We start from the raw sequence: 19,797 nt of genomic DNA on the forward strand, positions 1-19,797 counted from the left end.
TTGTTTTTTTTGATGGAATTCGTTAGTACTTGAAGTAGATTAAATAACTTTGACATATGTCAAATTAGTCACCAAACCAAAACATTGAAAATTTGTGATAACGAATAATTTGAAGCTTTTGGAGAAGAGTTGGATGTAGAAAATGGGTTTTCCTCCAGTTCCGCCCATAATTAAGTCCATTGCCCACGTCTTAAAAGTGGCCGATGAGCATGAGACTCGTGATATTGTTGTGAGCTATTGGGGTAAGAAATTACGATTTTTTTTTACACAGAAATACCTGATTGATTGTTTTAGCTCGTATGTATGCTTGCCAGTCAGCTATGAAGCTAATTCCGGGCAAAAAACCCCCAGAAGTTTCAAATTTATTAATCGCTTTGATGGACTGGTTAGAGTCAACAAAGAAGTCTAATCACGAACTTGAGGGAATTACAAATGAGACAGTGGCACAGGCTATGATTGAAAATTACGCCATGCAATTATTTGCCTTTGCTGACGCCCAAGACAGGGCTGAAAACTTCAACAAGTAACTCAAAACGTGTTGAAAACACCAAATAATTTGAATTTTTAGGAACATGATCAAGGCTTTCTACACCGCTGGCATCCTAATGGACATTCTGGAGCAGTTTGGTGAACAATCCGAGGAAATAGCCGATAAGAAAAAATACGCAAAATGGAAGGCAGCTTACATCCACAATTGTCTCAAATCTGGTGACAAACCCACCTCGGGGGGCCCTGACGATCACTTGAAGAACGTCATTGATGTGTCCAAAGACGGTGAAGATGACAGCACCCAAAACAATCTAGTTATTTCACCCAGACCTTACCGCGATTTCCCCATCGATGAGGGGACAGGACCAGCCCCTGCGTCTTCTCCCGTGACTCCAGTTGTACCACCCGAGCCTCCAAAACCCTTAGTCTCAACCCCGACCACCGAAGGAGGAGTTGCACTAGGCCCCGACCAGATACAAAAGGCCCAGAAGTATTGTAAATACGCGACTTCGGCCCTCAATTACGACGATGTTAAAACCGCAATTGAGAATCTTACAAAGGCGTTGAGTTTGTTGCAAAGTGGTAAGGAATAAATTCTATTTTTTGCTTATATTTGTGTAACATTAATAAAGCTTTTATTATAGTTTAAAAACGTAGCGTAAGAATATTTATCTTTTTGCACTAGAAATTGTTGATAGTTTTCGCCCACGATGGCCGTAATGTGAATTTTATTTTTCAATAATACACATTTGAATTAATTAAATATTTAATATAATGCGTTTCACCGTAACACAATACGTAAAAACAGACACAGAAGTTAAATAAATAAAAGTTAAAGAACAGACTTTCGCAGAGATTCTATCTGATTGGAATGGTCTTCTAGTTGGTTTAAAAGACTGCTGAAATTCTGAAATGATTTATTAGTGAGCAATTAGCAAACTGTAAAAAATACTTACCACATCACTTGGCGTATCATCATCATCATCGGATGACTCATCTGAAAAAAAATGTTTGAAATAGTGCAAAAATTAACATTTCATAACTACCTTCCTCGTCACGCTCATGTTTTATTGTTGACGATTGACTTTCAACTTTTATTGAGCCATTAGGTTGCATCCCTGATAAATTATCACTTGAAGAATTTTGTACAACAGCCAAACTATCATCATCTTCAAATTCTCGTTTGATTTCCTTCTTAATAATGGGTCTGTGTTGCTCCAAGGCGTCATCAATCGAGCCTGCCATATATGGCGGTTCGTAGTCCTTCGGCAACGTTTTGTTCCCCATCGATTCATCATCAGAACTGTTCACTTCCTGTTTCACCACACTCAAATCAACTTCGGTGTGTAGCACCGAATTTGTGTCACCTATAACAGTGACTTCACTTGGTGGTCTTTCGTTAGTTTGTTCGGGTTTTTTCGCAGGACTTTGGGGTTTAGACTCGCCGGGCATTCCTACAGTTCCATGCAGTCGTCTAAACCGCACAATTAGACTTTTGGAGTACATTTGTGTGCTGTGTGTTCTCTTGAAGGCTTCGATTGATTCACTAACATTTTTGAACGAGACAAAAGCGTATCGTGTGTATTTCATTTTTTTGGCATAGCCGATGTCGATTCGCCGACTTAGGGGGTAGGTTTTGACCATGTCTTCTTTTGTTATTTCTTGAGCGAGGTTGCCGACGTAGAGGGTGCAAGGGTCGATGTCTTCGGGGCCTATGTTTTGGTCCTCTTCGCGGTCTTTCTTGTACTCAGCGGTTAAATAACCTTCGCCGAATTTTATCTTGTTTAAAGCACTTATGACAGATTCTGCGTCGGCGGATTCCTTGAAATGTTTGTATTAGTGACGGTTTTAGCGTCTGAGGGCTTACCTGAAGGGTCACGAAGCAAAATCTGGGGGTTGAGGGTTGTTGAAAGTGCACGTTTTCAATAGTTGGATGGAATTTCGAGACAATGTCACGGTTTAATTCCTGATCGGGAAATTTAATAATAAGTGAATGGTTTTTGTACCGTTTGTTGTACTCTTTTTCTACATTGAGGGCCATTTCCGCCTCCTCCAAAGTCCAATCTTTCTTACTTGGGACATTTTGTGACAGAGGTTTCTTCTTCTTTTTGGAGGTTTTGCTTTTGGGTTCAGAATCATGGGGGGAGTCTTGTGGTCGCGGTCTTTTGTAATTGTTTCTCTGCCAGGGCTGTTGTTGGCCCCCGGGAAATGATTGGTTTGGGTACCTTCTCTGCTGGTAGTTTCTGTTGTAAATATTCTGAGAACGATGTGGAGCAACATATGCGTTTGTGTGGTTGTTCACGTGACCTAAAGGGTGTACTGAGTTTCTAGCATTGTTGTTGTATTGCTGCTGTTCCAGTGACCACTCGCTCCAACTTTGGTTAGGGTCCTGGAGGAAAAACAAACACAGATTGAGTTGAATTATTGAGGTCACGTCAACTGACCACTTGAAAATTTTGGGCACTTGGGGCGTAATAATAACCATAACCGTTTCCACTCATGGCTATTCCTCCAACCTGGTGTAAATTATTTTATTTATTTATTTATTTTGACAGGTACGAACACTAACCTTGAACCTTGTTTAGATTTTCACTGACGTTAATTTAGGGGGTTTTGTGACAGTTGGTTACATTTGGATTTTGTGTTGGCTAAAGTGAGGCGCTAATTTTAAAAAGTACAACAAATAAAAATATTTACATGTTTAAATTGAGAAACTAATAAAACACATAACAAGTGCCGATTTTTATGGCATTTTTTGTTTTACTACTTTTTAATTCTTAAAGTTAAAAAACAAATTAAAACACAAACTAGGACATAACGATAAATACCAATTTTCTCCTAATGACTACAATTTCTGTGGGTCAAATTATTTTTAATTAAGTACTTGGATGTTGGAAACTATCTATTGCATAAAATATTTACTTAAAAAAATTCTGGAATTGCGTATTTATTGCAAATTTACCTAGCTTTTTTGTGGAAACATTACATAATAAGTGCTGGGAAAGGTTAAAACAGACGTATTTGAAGACGTTTGAACTCATATATGTTAAAAAATGTCTACTACTAAGTGCAAGTGTCCGCTAATTTTTATAACTGTCACTTAAAGTCTAGATTAAAATTTTACTATTTTGCATAAACTTCACGCATTTTATTTTATCGCAATTCGGACGCCCAACATTTTTTTAACTACTCTCAATAAAATATCTTACAACTAAGAAATAAAAACGAACAATGGTAACAAGTTATTGGGTCGTAAATTGAGAAAATGTTTATTTTAATGTTTTAATTAAAGAATAATAATTTTTTAAGTTAAGTTTGAGCAATATTTAATTAAGTATTTATTTCGTTAATGTTGAGGATCATGAAATACTAAAAAACTGTAGTAGAGTTTGAGGTAAAAATGGTAAATGCTTTGAGGTAAAACTTTCCTCAGGAAATTAGTGTAAGTAATTCATATAATAAGTAGTAGAACAGTTAATTAATTACTGTAATTACGACATCAATTATTCTTCTGACGTAAAATCGGTTTGATATGTTTAAATGATACCCGGTTACTGTAAATGATTGTGATTTTTTTCTCTCAAGTTGGTATCAAATGTAAAATTTTAGTTTGGCAACCTTAACTTTCAAATGTAAACAGCAATTGTCATTCGTTTGCGACGGGTGACTGATTTAACCGTCACTTGGAACATTCTGATATAAGAAATTAGAAGGATTACCAGTGTCGCCAATAGATTTTTTGTTACAAACATTAATAGTTACCCAGTATTACTGCTGTTATTCTATTATATATGTTTCTATCTATAAAGAAAGCAAATGCCATTTACATTGACGTATGTTTAATCGTTTAATTAAGTAGTTTTTTATAATTTTATATTTGCATTATTTGTAAAAATGTAGAAAACGTGAGTAATATGCGTCTAGTATTGTCACTTCATTGACGCAACATGCAAACAAAGTAAATGAGTGTGTTTAAGTTTAATACAACTTTTTTTCTACTGTTTTTTGTTTTTGGTGTTTTTAGTTTTAACAAAAAATTATACCCGATTAGATTTATTTCCAAATTTATCATAGTCACATTAACACTTGTTTTTTTTTCAAATAAAGATAAAACGAATTTCCAAACGTGTTATGTTAATTTCCATCGTTATGGGTATTTTCTCAAATGATTATATTTCAGTAAAACGAAAAGATTAATTTCTAGTAAAGTCTTTGCTGTTGTTTGCAAAACACCAATAATGTTATTTTATCAAGGACCTAATTATTTTCATCTCAATTTGTGCGATAAAATTTTGAAAAAAACAGAAATGTAAAGTAGAACAACGATAAATGGGTTGAAATAAGCAAACAATGCGATAAATAACAATGCAATGACGAGTTTTATATTTTTTAAATCGCATATTTAAACATACAGGGTGTTTACGAGGCTTGCGCCTAATGGACGCACCCAAATATACAAAAGTCACAGAACACTGGATACAAAAAATACACGTTTAATTATTTAATTTTTGGAAACCCATGACAGTAGTTGTCAAACTAATCACTGTTTCATTAATAGTCATAAACTGCAGTTTTTCAGAAACAATTATAATTTGTTCTATCAAGAGATGGCATGAATATGATTGTAGTTTATCTATCTTAATCACTAACTAACTAAAAACATTGTAATTTTTGAAAGGGTGAACAAACTAGAGAAGATTATCCAATTTTTCAAAATTTGTAATCGAGTTCGTATCGGAATATGTATTATTGATTGCATCTTACAGGCGCAGGCCTCGTAAAATTACGTGAAACACCCTGTATTTTTTAAATACCGAGTGATCAAAAACTTCAAACTTCAAATAAAGTTCTGATCAAAGTGTCCTACGACTTAATTAAGTTGGTAACATAAACTGTACAAATGAAACGTCAAAATTTTAGTTAATTGTCATTTTTATATTACCTATAATAATTTCTGGTCGTCGGTATTGCCAACTTATTTTATGGTTATTTTCAAATGTTGGACTTTTTCTCAAGTTCAATTTCCTGTGACGGAACAACTTACGTAAGTTTAGAGAAAAAGGAAACTCAGTTAGAAAGTAACTCACATAACAAGTGGAATCGAATTCTTAAAACGAGCAAATTAGCTCTCAACATCCAAATAGAGTGTGACCTTGAATAAAACCCTGCTGGAATGGAAAAATTAGGGTCTTTTCATTTTTGTTTTCTATTTTAATTTGACCAACAGGTTCTTGCTTGATCACCTCAAAAGTCACCTTGCACATTTTTTTTTACTTTCGTCTTTATTTTTTACGCAAATAAATGGTGAATATAAAAAATGATTGACGCTATTTACCTGCGAGCAATTGTAATAATGGGAATTTTTATGATTTTTAAAACTGTTCAAAATTTCCTTCATAATTTGATATTTTAGCCATGAACTCGCCACTGATTTCATTATCACTGTCATAATTTTCCACAATGCGATGGCGATTTTACCAAAAATTTACCTCTAATTTAAATTTGAATTATTTTTCCCATTGTTTCATTGAAAAACTGACCTAGTAGTCCGTCGCATTTACGGTCAAAGGCATTTTTTTGATCAAAATGTAAATTTTCTTGTTATTGTATGTAATGAGTGAAAATATTGAGGAGGATCGAAATTAGAAAAAAAGACAATTCTGTTTAAACACCAAAACGTATTTTTGAATAGCACAAAAATCTTTACACAATTCTGATCGAAGTGTCCTATGAGTGGAATTAAGTTGGCACCATTGATTATCAAAGCAGTGTTTCCAGATACCGGGGAAATTCCGGAATTTTTATATAATAGGTGAAATAGGGATTTTTTAAAACCATTTTTCAATTATAATTAAATAACCTTAAATATTTTAAATCACTTTTAAAAAACTCAAAAGTAGTTTAAACGTCGATTGACTTTCTATTCTTGCTGACATCATCTCAAGTTATACAAAAATAAGTTTATCAAAAAATGACATTGACGACCAAAATACCTTGTATGCGGCTATATGTGGAAAAAGTCTTTTTATTTTGGGAAGGGAAGGGATAGTCGTATTTCGGTGTTACCAACATAACTTTAAAGCCACAGGTTACTTTGATCATAAATTTATTTCAAAGTGTATAGAAATAATAATTTCTTATTGGTGTAAAAGGAGTCATACCATATTACGATTTTCGATATCAACCTGAACTTTCTCCTAGACTTTCTTTCATTTCATTCAGCGTTTTTAATTATTTCAAACACTCGTTTTATAACGAGGTGGAAACGCCGGCTAGTAATTGAAGGTCACGCGAATTAATTTCATTAAATAGTCAAAAAAATTCGAGAATACATTGGAAAAATCCTCACACAAACAAGAATAACCACTTGGCTTTTGTATTTTCAAACTGCTAATGGAATTTACCATCGGCGAGGTAAAAATTTAAAGTTGTTGGATATGCCACAAATCCAGTGTTGCCAGATGAGATTGTACATCTCGTGCCATATCTACCGCCACTTCTGTTTTTTTTTTTGTATGAAACAGTGGAACTTCTTGATCAAAATTTGTCAGTAGTTACACAGATTCTTCTTTTACACAAAAATCAAATGTTTCAGATCTATTTTACTCAAAAAAAAACGGAGTTGCAAATTCCCTAAACTATGTAAAAAAACATTTATACGCAAATTTCCTTCTGGTTACAACATAAATATGTGTTAACAAAAAAATCAATAAACAATATAACAGTTATTTATGATCAAGACACTAAAAATCTTATTTTTCAATTATGAGTGTATGTATGTTTAGTAATCGATAAAACACATGAGTAATGAAAAATGACTTTAATGCCGAGGTACATATAACTTTTTCCGAAATCCCAAATTTGGACAAAGTTTGTGCAAAACTACTGAAGGTTAAATTATGTTATTATTTTCATTAAATCAAAAAATTATAGACAAAAACAACAGGGAAATGCCTATTTATTAAAGTTAATTTTAATATGACAATTTGAATCAATTCGAATGTTTACTGGTTGCAGTAAAAAGTTGTATAATGAACTACTTTAGTGCCGATTTTAGATTGATTACTGACGATTTTATGTAACTTTAGTGACGAATTCTGAAAAAATAAATTCTATTAAAGAAATAAAAAATACACAAATTCTGTTATAACGTAGACAGATAATTAATTTTTATTTATATAAATTGTAAAATTTCATTAATTTTGAATGTTCGACTGAAACATTCATAAATGGAGTACAACAATTAGTAGAAATGTTTCTTTTCTATTTTTGTATCTGTATTCTGTAGCTACAGAACATACTCTTTTCAACTTATTTTTATTGAAAATTTAAAAAAAATCCCTATATTATTGAAAGAACTTAAACAAAAATCCCTTTTCCCTTTCTGTCAAAAATCCTTAGAACTAGAGAAATTCCCTAATCTGGCATCGCTGCACAAATCGACAAATCCACTAAATGATGACACACTTTATAAATGGGTAAGAAGTGTGTCACTGCAGTTAGAAAATAAACAAAATTTTCACAATTTTGTTTATAGTTTTGTTAAAACAATGCGAGTTCAAGGCCAATTGCGACTTCCTGATTTGGATTATGTCATACATAATAATAGTGGTTTTTTCGCCATTAAATTTTGATTAGATAAGCATTTAGCAAATCTTGAATCATCGGGTCATAGCGTGATTAATAAAATAAGTTGGTAAAAAATATTTTATTGAACGACTGTTGCAGAACAATTTAACAGTGTGACTCTTCACGTTGAATTGTCTAAAAGTAGAAAATAAATAAGTTGCGATTATGATAAAAATGTAATTCCATACACAATTATAAACCTAACAATGACTAGTTCTGTGTTCCTTTTCCAACGATTTAGAGATGTCACAAAACGATTTGAAACAATAGTGTTGACAATAAAAATTAAGTAGTTAATTCTTCATGATTATCATGAAATTTCAGGTCGTTTTGTGTCGTCTGTAACAACGAAACCATAAATGCCCTATGAAATGCACATTTTCTAAATGCTTTATAAAAAATATACATATAATTTATAACGATTTTGTTATAAAATTTGTTGGAACATCATTTTATTAAAACATATCACAACCCGAAAAAAACCGAACAAAACAGTCCTGGAACTAGTGAACTTTCGATTTGATTAGAGGGTAGTCGGCCGTGGCGCTCCTAGTTTTGCTCCTCTTCGCCCCCGAGAGATAGGCCTTGTGGAAGAACCTCGCAAAAAGAACAAAATAGCTCAGATACATGGCAATTGACAATTTGATGTTAAAGGGGGTTATGTGGCATTCGGCTTGGCTTTGGAGGAGCTGATGGGCCCAGATGTTGACCGCGCAGCCGATCACCATCTGGAGGAGTTGGAGCGAGGTGATCAGCATGGCGATCTGTCTCGGGGGGCTGTACCCCATGGCCCTGAGTGCGTAATATGTGTACATCACCGAATGGACACAGTAGTTCATCACAATGAACCACCTCGCACTGGCCGTGTACTCCGTGTAGCTGAACCAGGAGTAGAGCAGCACCGTGATGTGGTGGTACCAGTGGAGGAAAATGAGGGGCTGTTTCCGCAACACCACGAAGATGGTGTCCCCCAGCTCGGGGAGTTTGCTCAAGACGAACATCCACGTCCAGAAGCCCGACACCTTGTCCTGCTCGATGAAACTAGGCACGCAGACCGAGTGGTAGAGGCCGTGGTGGGTGAGGGTGTGGAGGAACTCGGGGACCGTTCTGCAGGCCCCGATGATGCTGAACGTGGCCAGGAGAGTGTTCCAGAGGCTGAGGACGCCCCGGAGCTCGAACCGCGGACGGCTTTGCATGAGGTGCTGGCCCCCGAAGATGAGCACCATGTAGATGCCCACGTAGTAGAAGCCCAACGTCCAGTTGTCTTGCATCCATGTGCGGGTCTCCTGGTGGATGAAGTCCGACTCGAAGTTGAACACGTACGAGTAGTTGGGGGAGGTGACTTGGTGGTACTCCTTCATGACTGCACCGCACTGAAGCACTTTCCAATCTGGAAATGAAACGGATTTCGGGAGGATAAAATATATCGGACCGCCGCACGCCCTAACTCACCACACCGCCATACTACGCGCCTGCGTCACGAAACTCACCGCTTTTCTCCGTCTAGCGTGAGGAGCGCAAATTGGGGCTTCTCTCTTTGCCAAAATCGTGCGGTAAAGATCCGACATGCAAACCGGTTTGCTTCGTGGGTTTTTACCCGTCGCGCGAGGGGTTAAAGTTTCAGCTGATTTGAATGTTTTTTAAACTAAACTGCATCAGTGGAGCGGGTGATTGCGAACGCAAGTCTTAAATTCGAGATAAAGGGAAAAATGACAAATAACATGACCGGTGACAGGTGTCAGGTTCATTTTGACAGCACGTGTTACACACCTGGGTAATTTACCTATCAATATTTTTAAATTTTCTCGTGACCATGAAATGGTTTTGTTATAGTCAAGTTGCAACCTCATAATTTTTAGTGATATAAAAGTTACCTACCAACGTTAACGTTAATACATTATTAGGAATGACCCCTTGTTTGAAGGAACACTGCAGGTTGCACAATGGGTTAACTAAATACTACTTTTTTTATCTCTTTTAATAAATATTTGTTTTCCTGTACCAACCTACAATTCAAAGCTTACCATTGTATTAACACAACTTTACAAACTTAAAGTTACCAAAAAATTAAAAGATATAAAAAAGGTGGTTCCTACTGTAATGTCAACTTGACAATTAAAAAATAAATTATTTCTAATGGAGTAATAAACTATTGTTTGGTGGAAAGCCGTAGGGTGCAAGGCCGGTTTGAATGCATGTATATGTTTCTTTAATTAAATCCTTTCTGAACCAACTGCGAATTCAAAATTTACTATTGCGTTAATACAAGTTTACAAATTTAAAATTACCAGATTTTCAAAAATTATCAAATACAACTTGTAAAAAATAAAGTTGATTTTAAGGACGTGAATCATTTATTCAAATCGAAATTTGAGATTGAAATCTCAACCCATGTTGTGAGGAAATTAAAATGTTTGAATATATTTCATAAAGTAATACGGGCTGTCAGTATAAATGGCACTTTACAGTCAATGTTCTTTATTTCACAATAATTGAAATAATAGTTTTAAGAAGAAACGAACAAAATAATGTTTTTATTGCAAATTTTACGTAATTTGCATGCAAGTAATGGTGGAGATAGATTTGTTTATTGTTGATATTACGGAATCACCATCAGAGTTGAAATTCCTACACTTTTGTTATTAATAATAATTTTCCTTCATTTATCAGCATGAGATGACAGTATAAAGTTTACAACTGATGTTATATTTTTAATCTATAAAGAGGTTTCATATCGTATTTGCGGTATGAGCTGATTATGTCTAGACGTTATCTGAAAATTATATAAACATTTGTTTTTGTTGTGTTAAAATAAAAATGAATGTGATTTTTTTGACATTTAAATTCGGCGCTTTTTTAATAACACGATGTTTTGCATATTTTATTTATGACGTCAGTTTTTTTTGGATTCAAAATTGGACCATCAAATTTTTGACATTTTTTTTAAACTTCACTGTAAAGCAGGCTTTAACGTCAAATTTGACTTTTCTCAAAATCTCCAAAATGTCAAAATGCATTATTATATAGGTGAGTAGGTGACTAAACCAAAAGTTAGGTTACTATCTAAAGGCCCTTTCACATTTAATGACAACAAAATGACTTGGCTGTCCCATTTTTAAAGGTAAAATATTTCAGCATCAAAATTAAAATACAGGAGCGAAACAAGCACTACTTCAAATAAGTTTATTTAAGAATTAATCAGTACATTTTATGATAACATCAATTCTCCTCCTAAAAAGACTTCCTCCTAATCATCCACATAAAAATAGATAAAAAATAGAATAATTACGCTAATATCACTATATTATAATCATAATAGTAATTATTAGAATCGAAAAAATAATACATCGGATAGTAAAAATCACTGTTTCTTCTTGCTTGCCCAGAAGGGATCCAAACTACTCAAGGGATCATCCTCTTGCTTAATTTCGTTGACCACCTCCTCCTTCTTACTCCCACCTTCACTCAACCCCTTCCCTTGCGCCACCACCTGTTTCATATACCTCAAAAACGCCTCAAACGCGAACTTCAAATGCTCTCTATCCCTCAAAATATTCCTCCTCCACACTCCCAACTTGACCGCCAAAGCCACCAAATCGGGAATCGCCGTCGGATTACTCGTCACTTCCAGAATCGCAGTCACCAACAAACAAACCAGCCCACTTCGACCGATCCCCGACGAACAATGTACCACGACAGGATGCGTCGTATTCCTCTGTTGCATAAACAGATTTATCACTTCCGTTACGAAAGCCACGAAATGATCGGGACTCGTCGGGAAGAGACTTCCGGGCCATGAAGTGAACTGAAGATGCATCAAAACGCGGGAATCCCGCTTTTCGGGGGGGACGCTTATCGCGATGAGACGTTCCGTCCAGTGGGGCTTTGGGGTGACGCTGATCAAGGAAATGGACATGCCGGGAAGGGACAAATCGCGGCCCTTTTCCAAAGGCCAGTAGATGTCGGGACCGATTTCGGCGTCGTTGAGGAGACAAACAATCAATTCCACGTTCTGCTCTTTGATCATTGTCCAAAAGTCGGTCATGGTGGCGGCCAAAGGGGCCTGTGTCACCACGAAAGGAGCTGCGTAGTAGGAAATATCCTGAAATTTTTCTAATATTGGCAACAATGAACAAACAAACGTGTTTTCATGGAAAACATCATAATAAAACCAAATTTTGGGTATTTTGAGTTCCAAGGTTGGCAAGAGAGGACAATCAAAACAATTTATTTAAAAAATGTTAATGTCTGTTTACCTTGACATAGGAAGCGTTGATATAATCATCCTTCGCCGCCTTCAGCTCCACTCTTGAATAATCGTAGGGCAAAATATCGGGAAATCGATTTTTCATCGGATAACACCTAGCCACCGAAATCGCTTTTTTCTCCACGTCTTGCTTGTCTTGGATTTCTTTCCATTTCAGGTCCAAATTCGTCGGTCCGCTTAACGTTTTATTGGTCAAAACATCGACGAATTTTTCATACTTGTCGATTTCCGTTGCAAATAATTTTTTCACTTCGGAACTATTCAGTGGTTTCCGATTGACGACCCGTTCGAATTTCGGCGGCTCGTCCTCGTTTTTAACGATTTTCGGTGGTTGTTTTGTCGGAGTTTCAGTTTTTTGTGCCGGTTTTACTTCCGGATCCGAGGGTTTTTGTTGAGGAATGAGTGGCGCTTGATTTACGGTAAAATCTAAACCGGTGAGTAGATCAATGTTCGATTCTTTCGTTGTTATAGCCGTGGAAGTGTCGGAGGTTTGGGGTGACGGCGATGCGTAACTGTAATCACTTCCATAGCTTGGATAAGTCTGATTGTAATTATAATAGTATTGGTACTGTTCGTAACCTGGGTAACCTTGGCCATTGCTAATCACGTAATTTTTCGAATTCGAATCGGAACTTTTTAAATCGACCACCGGTGAGGAATAAGTCGAATTGTAACTCAGATTGGTAATATCGGGACGCACCGAAGTTGCATATTCGTTATTACCGAAAGTGTTAGGGTAGGAATAAGTTTGTTCGGTCGGCTGCACTTGAGTGGGACCATAACCGGCCGGATAATATACGTTAGGTTGGCTAACCTGATTATAAGGCAAACTCGTGGAGTATCCGTCAACTTGACCCGGTTGATTGTACGGTTGGCTCCCCTGAGCCGGCAAAATTGGCATTTGGGCAATTTGATTCCCCTGCGACATTTGACCGTAAAATTGGCCAGACTGGCCATACGTTGCGTAGGCGTCATGTTGGCTAGCCTGATTTGGGTTATAAAGTTGGCCAGCCTGGTTATAAGTCGAGTAATTCTGATAAGTTGCAACGTTCGGTTGACTAACCTGAGGATAACTCTCGCCAGGTTGGCCAACTTGACTATACGACGAAGTGTATGACATCTGGTACCCTTGAGGAATATTATCAGCGGTTACTTGATTATTTTGTGTACTACTGGAAATTGGTTGGTACGTATCAATGGTAGTAGTATAGGCTTGTTTATTTTGGGCATTTTGCCCATAGTACCCCATCCTCAAACCGGACATTCTGTCGGCTAAATTCTGGTCCAAACCGGTGTAGACCTGTTCTTGCGGTTTGGTTACAACCGGTTCATTGACTTCGGACCCTAAGGGCGCCGGTCGAACTGCCGGCACCCCCTGAGGATAATACTGAGGACTAACATCGTTAAAACCTCGTGTTTTTTTTCTTGTATCGATAAAATCTTTCAATTTCGGTGCAGAATTAATCGTTTCTTCTTTGGTCGTAGTTACAGGAGCCGAATTTTTCAATAGTATTTGTTCGCGTTCTTCCTGTTGCACCTTACACGCGCTTTTAATACGTTGCAGTAATTTGGAAACGTTAGTTTCTAGTTTATTATAAAAATCAATTCCTTTATTGGCCTTTGCTACGAGATCCTCGTACGTATCGTAGGAGGTGATGAGTGCGCTCACCGTCGTCGTTCGTTTGTTAATCACGTCCTGCAAGTAGCGACGAGTCGACATCGAGCGGGCGTAGGCGTCCACAAAGGCTTTGAGGATGTTTTCCTGAGCGGCGATATTCTGTTCGATTAGATTCGTCTGAAAACAAAAAAATTATAATGCCCATCTTTATTTTTTGCTGGTGAGGGTAGTGTGAATCAAGAACACGACATGACCTCCGTCTGTTTTTGACATTTGATAGCTTGTGATATTTTCGTACTAAAGCCAAAAATTAAAGTTTCTTTCTGGCGTAAGGTTTTTATAAGACTTGAATTACGATTGTTATGATGATATAGAGAGTAGCCTCGAAAAGTTTTCTCCAACAAAAATGAAATTCCAAATGACCTACGTCACATCAAGATACACTTTTGATATACGTCACTAGCCCTGCGTTACTTTAATTGCATTTGTTAAAGTGAGATAAATAGCGTGACCTTACACAATACGTAGCGACAGAGCAACGAAGCTGTTACAAATCTTGAAAAGAGATAGCCATAAGTACGTCTTTCAAATTGCATATAATAATAAAAAAAACGGCCAATATTTTTTCATACCAATTCTTGATGTTTTTCCAATTCTTGCTGAAAGACCTGATCCAAAGGTTGGTCTTTGCGTGTCACTAAAACACTCGTGATGTCGTCCTTGTGTACAGCTTCGCGAAACTGCGACCACAGCATCGCCCTCTGATTCCTCATCTCTTCGACTTTACTGACCAAATTCTCGATTTCTCTGACACAATTCTCGTCAATGTTCGGATTAGGTAGTTCGACTGAAGGTATCTGTTTCTGTAAATCCCCCAATGGTTGTGCTAGAATTTTCAAATTCGCCACATGTGTCATCATCGCCTTGTGCAAATTCTGATTCGAGTCGTTGGCTTTGTTGTGAGCTTCGCGATATTTCGCCGCTTCGCGTGCTAAATCGGTCGCGATAATACTCGGGGGTCGCTTCCCCATCAATTCTTGATATTCCTTCTCGCTTTGCTCCTCTTCCTTGAGCAAGTCTTGGATTTCGTTGAGCATCGACTCGACTTCGTGGTAACTGTTGGAGAGGCGCCCCATCGCGGCGACTAGATCTTGAGTCGCTGACGGCTTGGCCGACAAAGCAGCAGCACGATCGACCAAATCCTGACACAAACCGGTGGCTTGTCTCATTTGAGTAAAAACGTCCAATTGCAACGAGGACATGAACTCGGCTAACGCCTGGTCCTTGGCCTCGACCAATTCCCCCAACTGTCTCAATTTCTGTGCTTTCTTCTCGCTGTATAGTGAGGAGGCCTCGTGGGCCTCCATGGGGACGAGTCTGGCGAAAATGTCCGGTCCGGAGACTTCAATATCGTTCACGTTGAACGCAATGCCTTTGACCAGGGAGGCACCTTTGACCTCTTGAAGGGCATGCTTGTCGGGGACTTCCTCGTGGTAAATAAACTCGTTTTCGTTTTTCGCTGCTTTGCGTTTACCCTCGACCACGTCCGAGGTGAACGCTATAGCTTCATTCAAATCTTTTTGTTGTTTTAAACCAGTGGATAATTTTCGCGCTTCCTCCAATTGTTCACAAGCCGCTTGATAAAACGCCACTCTTTCACCCATTTTCTGCTGCTCTTCGGCTTGCTGGCCTTGGAATAATAGAGCGATACATTTGTGGTAGGATATTTTGAATGAGAGATATTTGTTCCATTCTTTCGTCGTTTTAGCGCCCACTATACCCGCAAAACTATCCTCGCTGAAAGACAGCAAAGACAAGGCCCTTTTGTAGTGATCCACCACTTGGACTGCGACTTTAGCTACGATTTTTCAAGTTAAAACAATTTTTGTTTTGTTTTTTCAATTACCAGTAATTGTGGCTTTGCGATTATCCATCATGCTCTTCTCGAGGATGCATTCTTGTGCTTGGGCGAAGCAAACTTGTTGCATGAAATGGACAGCTTCCACTGACGACATGTATGGTACCATTTGGTGGTAGGTTTCTTTCACAGTCTGATAAAAAAAAATGGTAAGGGGTGGGTCTGTTGGGTGATTTGTGGTACCTGGAAGGCCCAAGCTGCGCATTGGAAATGCGTGCAAGCCATTTTAAGGCCGTCGGCTGAAGTCCGCGAATCCAGAGCCCCCAATTGGGTATGCAAGGCCCCGATATTGTACAAAATGCACATCAATTCAAATCGAATGTCGGGGATGTTACATGGCATGCCGGTGTAATTATCCTTCCATGAGAAATACACAGCTGCTGCTTGTCCCTCGTACATGGGGAACCTCGATTTCAGGAAATGCAGCTGGCAGTAGTATTTTTTCAGGAGCTGACAGCCGGCTACATCAATCGTGGGGCGTATCGCAGCCGCTCGTAGCGCCTCCAAATTGCTTATTTCGCTATTGTACGACGCGGGGTCCTCGTTGTAGAAAGTCGCAATGTACTAGAATTGGGTTTAGGTGCGATTGGCACAAAAGCGGATTTTTTACCTGTTTGAGTTGGGGCCCGAATTGAGCATTTTCCGGGCTTGTTTTCAGCTCGAAACTTATCATAGGCAACCTGGGCACAGCCTCCATTCTCTCTACCTTGTTTCGGAGGGATTACTGAACGAAATGAGTCATAGAAAAATCGATAGAACTAAAATTGGGAGTTTAAGGAAGAGAATCATACAAAATGAGATTTTTTACTTGTTGGGGTGATTTTTTCCCAGGAACTGCATCGAATATGAAACACAGTGAACAATTTGAAACTAATAAAAACAAACACGGGACATTTTAATAATTTTTTGTCAGTGACACTTGACGTAAATGACGGGTACAGAGCAGCCAATCTTACGTAACGAAAATTTCTACAAAACAAATTTACTTCAAAAATATTTTCTTTAATAAGAAACTATATAACTAATTAAACATTTCCCTGACAATTTGCTAATCGTCCTAATAACGAAGCGCGTTAAATTTTTCAAGTTTCGGTTTTATTGTTTTTCGGCTATGAATCCAGCAACTTGACTCAACAAAAATCACCAATTTTTTAAACGTCATCTCTCTCGGCATAACCTCTTTTTTAGTAGATTTTTTATTTTTGGAGTTTGTGGAAATGTGGGCCGACACTTTGCTGATTGTCTTTATTTCCATTTGCACAGCCTTGTTGGGCGAGGGCCTGACTTGGTTAATGGTGTACCGCACTGAAAAGTACCAAAAGTTGAAGACCGAAGTGGAGAGACAGAGTAAAAGACGTGAGAATGAAATATATTTTAAGTAAATATTCTACAAGCTTGGTTTCTAGTCGAGAAACGCAAAGAGGCTCACGGCGACTCGCTCGACAAGCAGCACAAGAAGAAAATCGAACGAGAAGAGGAACGTTTGAAAAACAACAACCGGGACTTGTCTTTGGTCAAAATGAAGTCGATGTTTGCGATTGGGTTTGCTTTTACCGCCCTACTCAGCATGTTCAATAGCATGTGAGTGTTTTCTTGGTGTTTTTTTTTTTTTTTTTTTTGGGAAAAAGTGCGTTTTGTAGATTTGATGGGCGAGTTGTGGCCCGTCTCCCTTTTATGCCCCTGACTTGGATCCAGGGGCTGAGCCACCGCAATTTGCCAGGTGATGACTACTACGATTGCTCCTTCATTTTCTTGTACATTCTTTGCACCATGTCCATTCGACAGAATATTCAGAAATTGCTGGGTTTTGCCCCCTCACGAGCGGCCTCAAAGCAAGGAAACAGCCTATTTGGCCCATCGCCTGGTCAGTTCAAGTAACTGATTAATTTTTGTGGAATAATTTATTCTTAACATATATAAATAAATATTAATTACAACAATATACACACCACTGTTTCATGTCTCATGAATATGTGCATGAAAAACAAAATCACCCTAAAAAGTCAGATGATCCAAGCAAAATTTATATTAGTGCGATAATTTAATTTACAAAGGAATCTCGAAATTGATATCTAGCTTCGCATCACGCGCTAGACTGACAATATTGGACAATTTAACAGCTAGACGAGCCGCTTCGTCGAGGTTATCAACCGGCAAAATCTTCAATCCTGAACTGGCAATTAAAACTTTAGCATCGTCGACATTGGTGCCTTGCAGACGACAGATAATCGGCATTTTGAGGTTGAGTTCTTTCGCAGCAGCAATGATACCTTCCGCGATAACATCACACCTCATAATACCTCCGAAGATGTTCACAAGGATTGCGTGAACTTTAGGATCAGCTGTGATAATCTTAAAGGCTTCTTTGACTGCCTGGGCTGTGGCGCCACCTCCTACGTCGAGGAAATTGGCCGGGGAGCCCCCATGCAGCGAGATGATGTCCATGGTAGCCATAGCGAGACCGGCACCATTCACAAGACACCCAATATTGCCGTCTAGGGCAATGTAATTGAGGTCGAATTTGGCAGCGGCCACTTCCTTCTCGTCCTCTTGGGTCCAGTCGCGCAATGCGAACAGTTCCTTCTGTCTGAAAGCGGCGTTGTCGTCAAATCTGAATTTAGCATCAAGGGAGAAATCTGTAACAAATTGAGTGAAATTGCTATTTCACTTGCAGTTTTATTTTCTACATGTTTCTCCGGCGTCCTCAGCGTACGGGTTGATTTCGATAAGGAGTGCATCCTTTTTGCAAAACAAATCGTACATTTTTAGTAACATGTCCCCGGTTTTCTCCTTCTGGGAGCCCAAACCGACATTAACGGCCACTTTCTGGGCTTGTTCTTTACTCAAACCTTTGATAATGTCGATTGGCTCGTATAAAATGGCGTTAGGGTTCTCGGCTGCGACTTCTTCGATGTTGACACCCCCTTGAGAGGAAGCTATGATTACAGGACCCTGTAATTTGGAGGTTAATTGGGGGAGACTCTTAATTGTAACGTACGCCAAATGCGCGTTCCATCATAATTGCGAAATAGAACTCTTTCCTGGGGAATTTTCGTTCTGCGACCATAACAGCGTTGCAGATGCGTCCTTTCTCCCCAGTTTGTTTCGTGACCAAATATTGGCCAAGCATTTGACCAGCAATGTCCTCGGCCTCTTCTGGACTACAAAGAAGAATTGTAATTAAAAAAAACTACTTTAAAGTACTCACGAATAAACCATCCTGACTCCACCCTTGAGTCCATTCTTGAAGTGACCTTTGCCCCTGCCACCTGCCAAAACTTGCGCTTTAAGTACAATGTCTTTGGTTTTCAAGTCTTCGGCGATTTTCCGCGCCTCTTGCTTGGTCTTGGCGACCCCGAATTTGGGGACTTGGATGCCAGCGTCCTTGAGAAGGGTGTAACTGATGTGTTCGTGAACATTTAAGTTTCGCTTCTGTTGCTGTTGCGGCTGCCAACCCGCAGACCCCAAAATCTGCAATTATGTAATGGAAATTATGTAATGAAGTTATAAATAATTAAATTAAATTTGCAGGGCTGACACTAAAAATACAAAAATGGTCAAGGTCAAAGACCACACACTTTGTGAGGTCAAGCGTTGTGCTCACCTTTGGTCCGTTTTTCAGGAGGACGTTCTCGGCCAAAAGGACACCCCGTAACATTGTAGCCATTTCTAATTATCAACAAGAACTAATTGAAGGTTGTTGAAACTGGGGCGGACTTTGCAATTGACAAATCTAGTGGATTTTCTCTTGTTATTGTGGTACCTGTCATGGAATGTCAGCTGTCAAATAGAAAATTCAAAATTTTTGTACAAAAAAATAATACTTTAAGGCTGTTTTTCGCTTAAACTCTCGATTGTACGAAAAATATTTGAGGT

At 38.2% G+C, this 19,797-nt stretch overlaps 6 protein-coding genes across 8 annotated transcripts; 2 read left to right on the plus strand and 4 right to left on the minus strand.

Annotated features, from left to right (window-relative positions):
- Nucleotides 1–41: 41 nt before the first annotated feature.
- LOC123012397 (vacuolar protein sorting-associated protein VTA1 homolog) lies at nucleotides 42–1,247 on the plus strand. The gene is made up of 3 exons (XM_044410278.1): nucleotides 42–242; nucleotides 295–523; nucleotides 569–1,247. The coding sequence occupies exons 1-3, from the start codon at nucleotides 143–145 to the stop codon at nucleotides 1,080–1,082; spliced, it is 843 nt and encodes a 280-aa protein (XP_044266213.1). The 5' UTR covers nucleotides 42–142; the 3' UTR covers nucleotides 1,083–1,247.
- On the minus strand, nucleotides 1,244–3,132 carry LOC123012393 (protein painting of fourth). Its single transcript, XM_044410272.1, has 6 exons — nucleotides 3,059–3,132; nucleotides 2,934–3,005; nucleotides 2,357–2,878; nucleotides 1,536–2,310; nucleotides 1,446–1,486; nucleotides 1,244–1,396 (listed from the first exon to the last, which is right to left on the minus strand). The coding sequence occupies exons 2-6, from the start codon at nucleotides 2,988–2,990 to the stop codon at nucleotides 1,322–1,324; spliced, it is 1,470 nt and encodes a 489-aa protein (XP_044266207.1). The 5' UTR covers nucleotides 2,991–3,005; nucleotides 3,059–3,132; the 3' UTR covers nucleotides 1,244–1,321.
- Nucleotides 3,133–8,182: 5,050 nt separating this feature from the next.
- On the minus strand, nucleotides 8,183–10,142 carry LOC123012396 (elongation of very long chain fatty acids protein 6). Of its 3 annotated transcripts, none has more exons than XM_044410275.1 (2): nucleotides 9,997–10,142; nucleotides 8,183–9,508 (listed from the first exon to the last, which is right to left on the minus strand). In XM_044410275.1, the coding sequence occupies exon 2, from the start codon at nucleotides 9,477–9,479 to the stop codon at nucleotides 8,622–8,624; it is 858 nt and encodes a 285-aa protein (XP_044266210.1). In that variant the 5' UTR covers nucleotides 9,480–9,508; nucleotides 9,997–10,142; the 3' UTR covers nucleotides 8,183–8,621. The 3 variants fall into 3 exon arrangements, with proteins under 3 accessions (XP_044266210.1, XP_044266211.1, XP_044266209.1); XM_044410276.1 differs by lacking the exon at nucleotides 9,997–10,142 and adding an exon at nucleotides 9,609–9,938; XM_044410274.1 differs by lacking the exon at nucleotides 9,997–10,142 and adding an exon at nucleotides 9,571–9,938.
- Nucleotides 10,143–11,287: 1,145 nt separating this feature from the next.
- Nucleotides 11,288–16,871, minus strand: LOC123012389 (tyrosine-protein phosphatase non-receptor type 23). The gene is made up of 7 exons (XM_044410267.1): nucleotides 16,730–16,871; nucleotides 16,532–16,679; nucleotides 16,105–16,485; nucleotides 15,910–16,054; nucleotides 14,636–15,861; nucleotides 12,375–14,180; nucleotides 11,288–12,220 (listed from the first exon to the last, which is right to left on the minus strand). The coding sequence occupies exons 2-7, from the start codon at nucleotides 16,616–16,618 to the stop codon at nucleotides 11,480–11,482; spliced, it is 4,386 nt and encodes a 1,461-aa protein (XP_044266202.1). The 5' UTR covers nucleotides 16,619–16,679; nucleotides 16,730–16,871; the 3' UTR covers nucleotides 11,288–11,479.
- On the plus strand, nucleotides 16,059–17,865 carry LOC123012399 (calcium load-activated calcium channel). The gene is made up of 3 exons (XM_044410280.1): nucleotides 16,059–17,277; nucleotides 17,328–17,502; nucleotides 17,562–17,865. Exons 1-3 carry the CDS (start codon nucleotides 17,139–17,141, stop codon nucleotides 17,797–17,799), a joined length of 552 nt encoding a protein of 183 aa, XP_044266215.1. The 5' UTR covers nucleotides 16,059–17,138; the 3' UTR covers nucleotides 17,800–17,865.
- LOC123012395 (succinate--CoA ligase [ADP-forming] subunit beta, mitochondrial) lies at nucleotides 17,808–19,687 on the minus strand. The gene is made up of 5 exons (XM_044410273.1): nucleotides 19,526–19,687; nucleotides 19,130–19,392; nucleotides 18,920–19,082; nucleotides 18,609–18,873; nucleotides 17,808–18,557 (listed from the first exon to the last, which is right to left on the minus strand). Exons 1-5 carry the CDS (start codon nucleotides 19,586–19,588, stop codon nucleotides 17,968–17,970), a joined length of 1,344 nt encoding a protein of 447 aa, XP_044266208.1. The 5' UTR covers nucleotides 19,589–19,687; the 3' UTR covers nucleotides 17,808–17,967.
- Between the last annotated feature and the right edge of the window lie 110 nt (nucleotides 19,688–19,797).

This window comes from Tribolium madens, unplaced genomic scaffold (assembly GCF_015345945.1).
Source record: "Tribolium madens isolate multiple individuals breed KSU strain unplaced genomic scaffold, Tmad_KSU_1.1 Scaffold_96;HRSCAF=242;Tcas5.2_LG5, whole genome shotgun sequence".
Lineage (NCBI taxonomy): Eukaryota > Metazoa > Arthropoda > Insecta > Coleoptera > Tenebrionidae > Tribolium > Tribolium madens.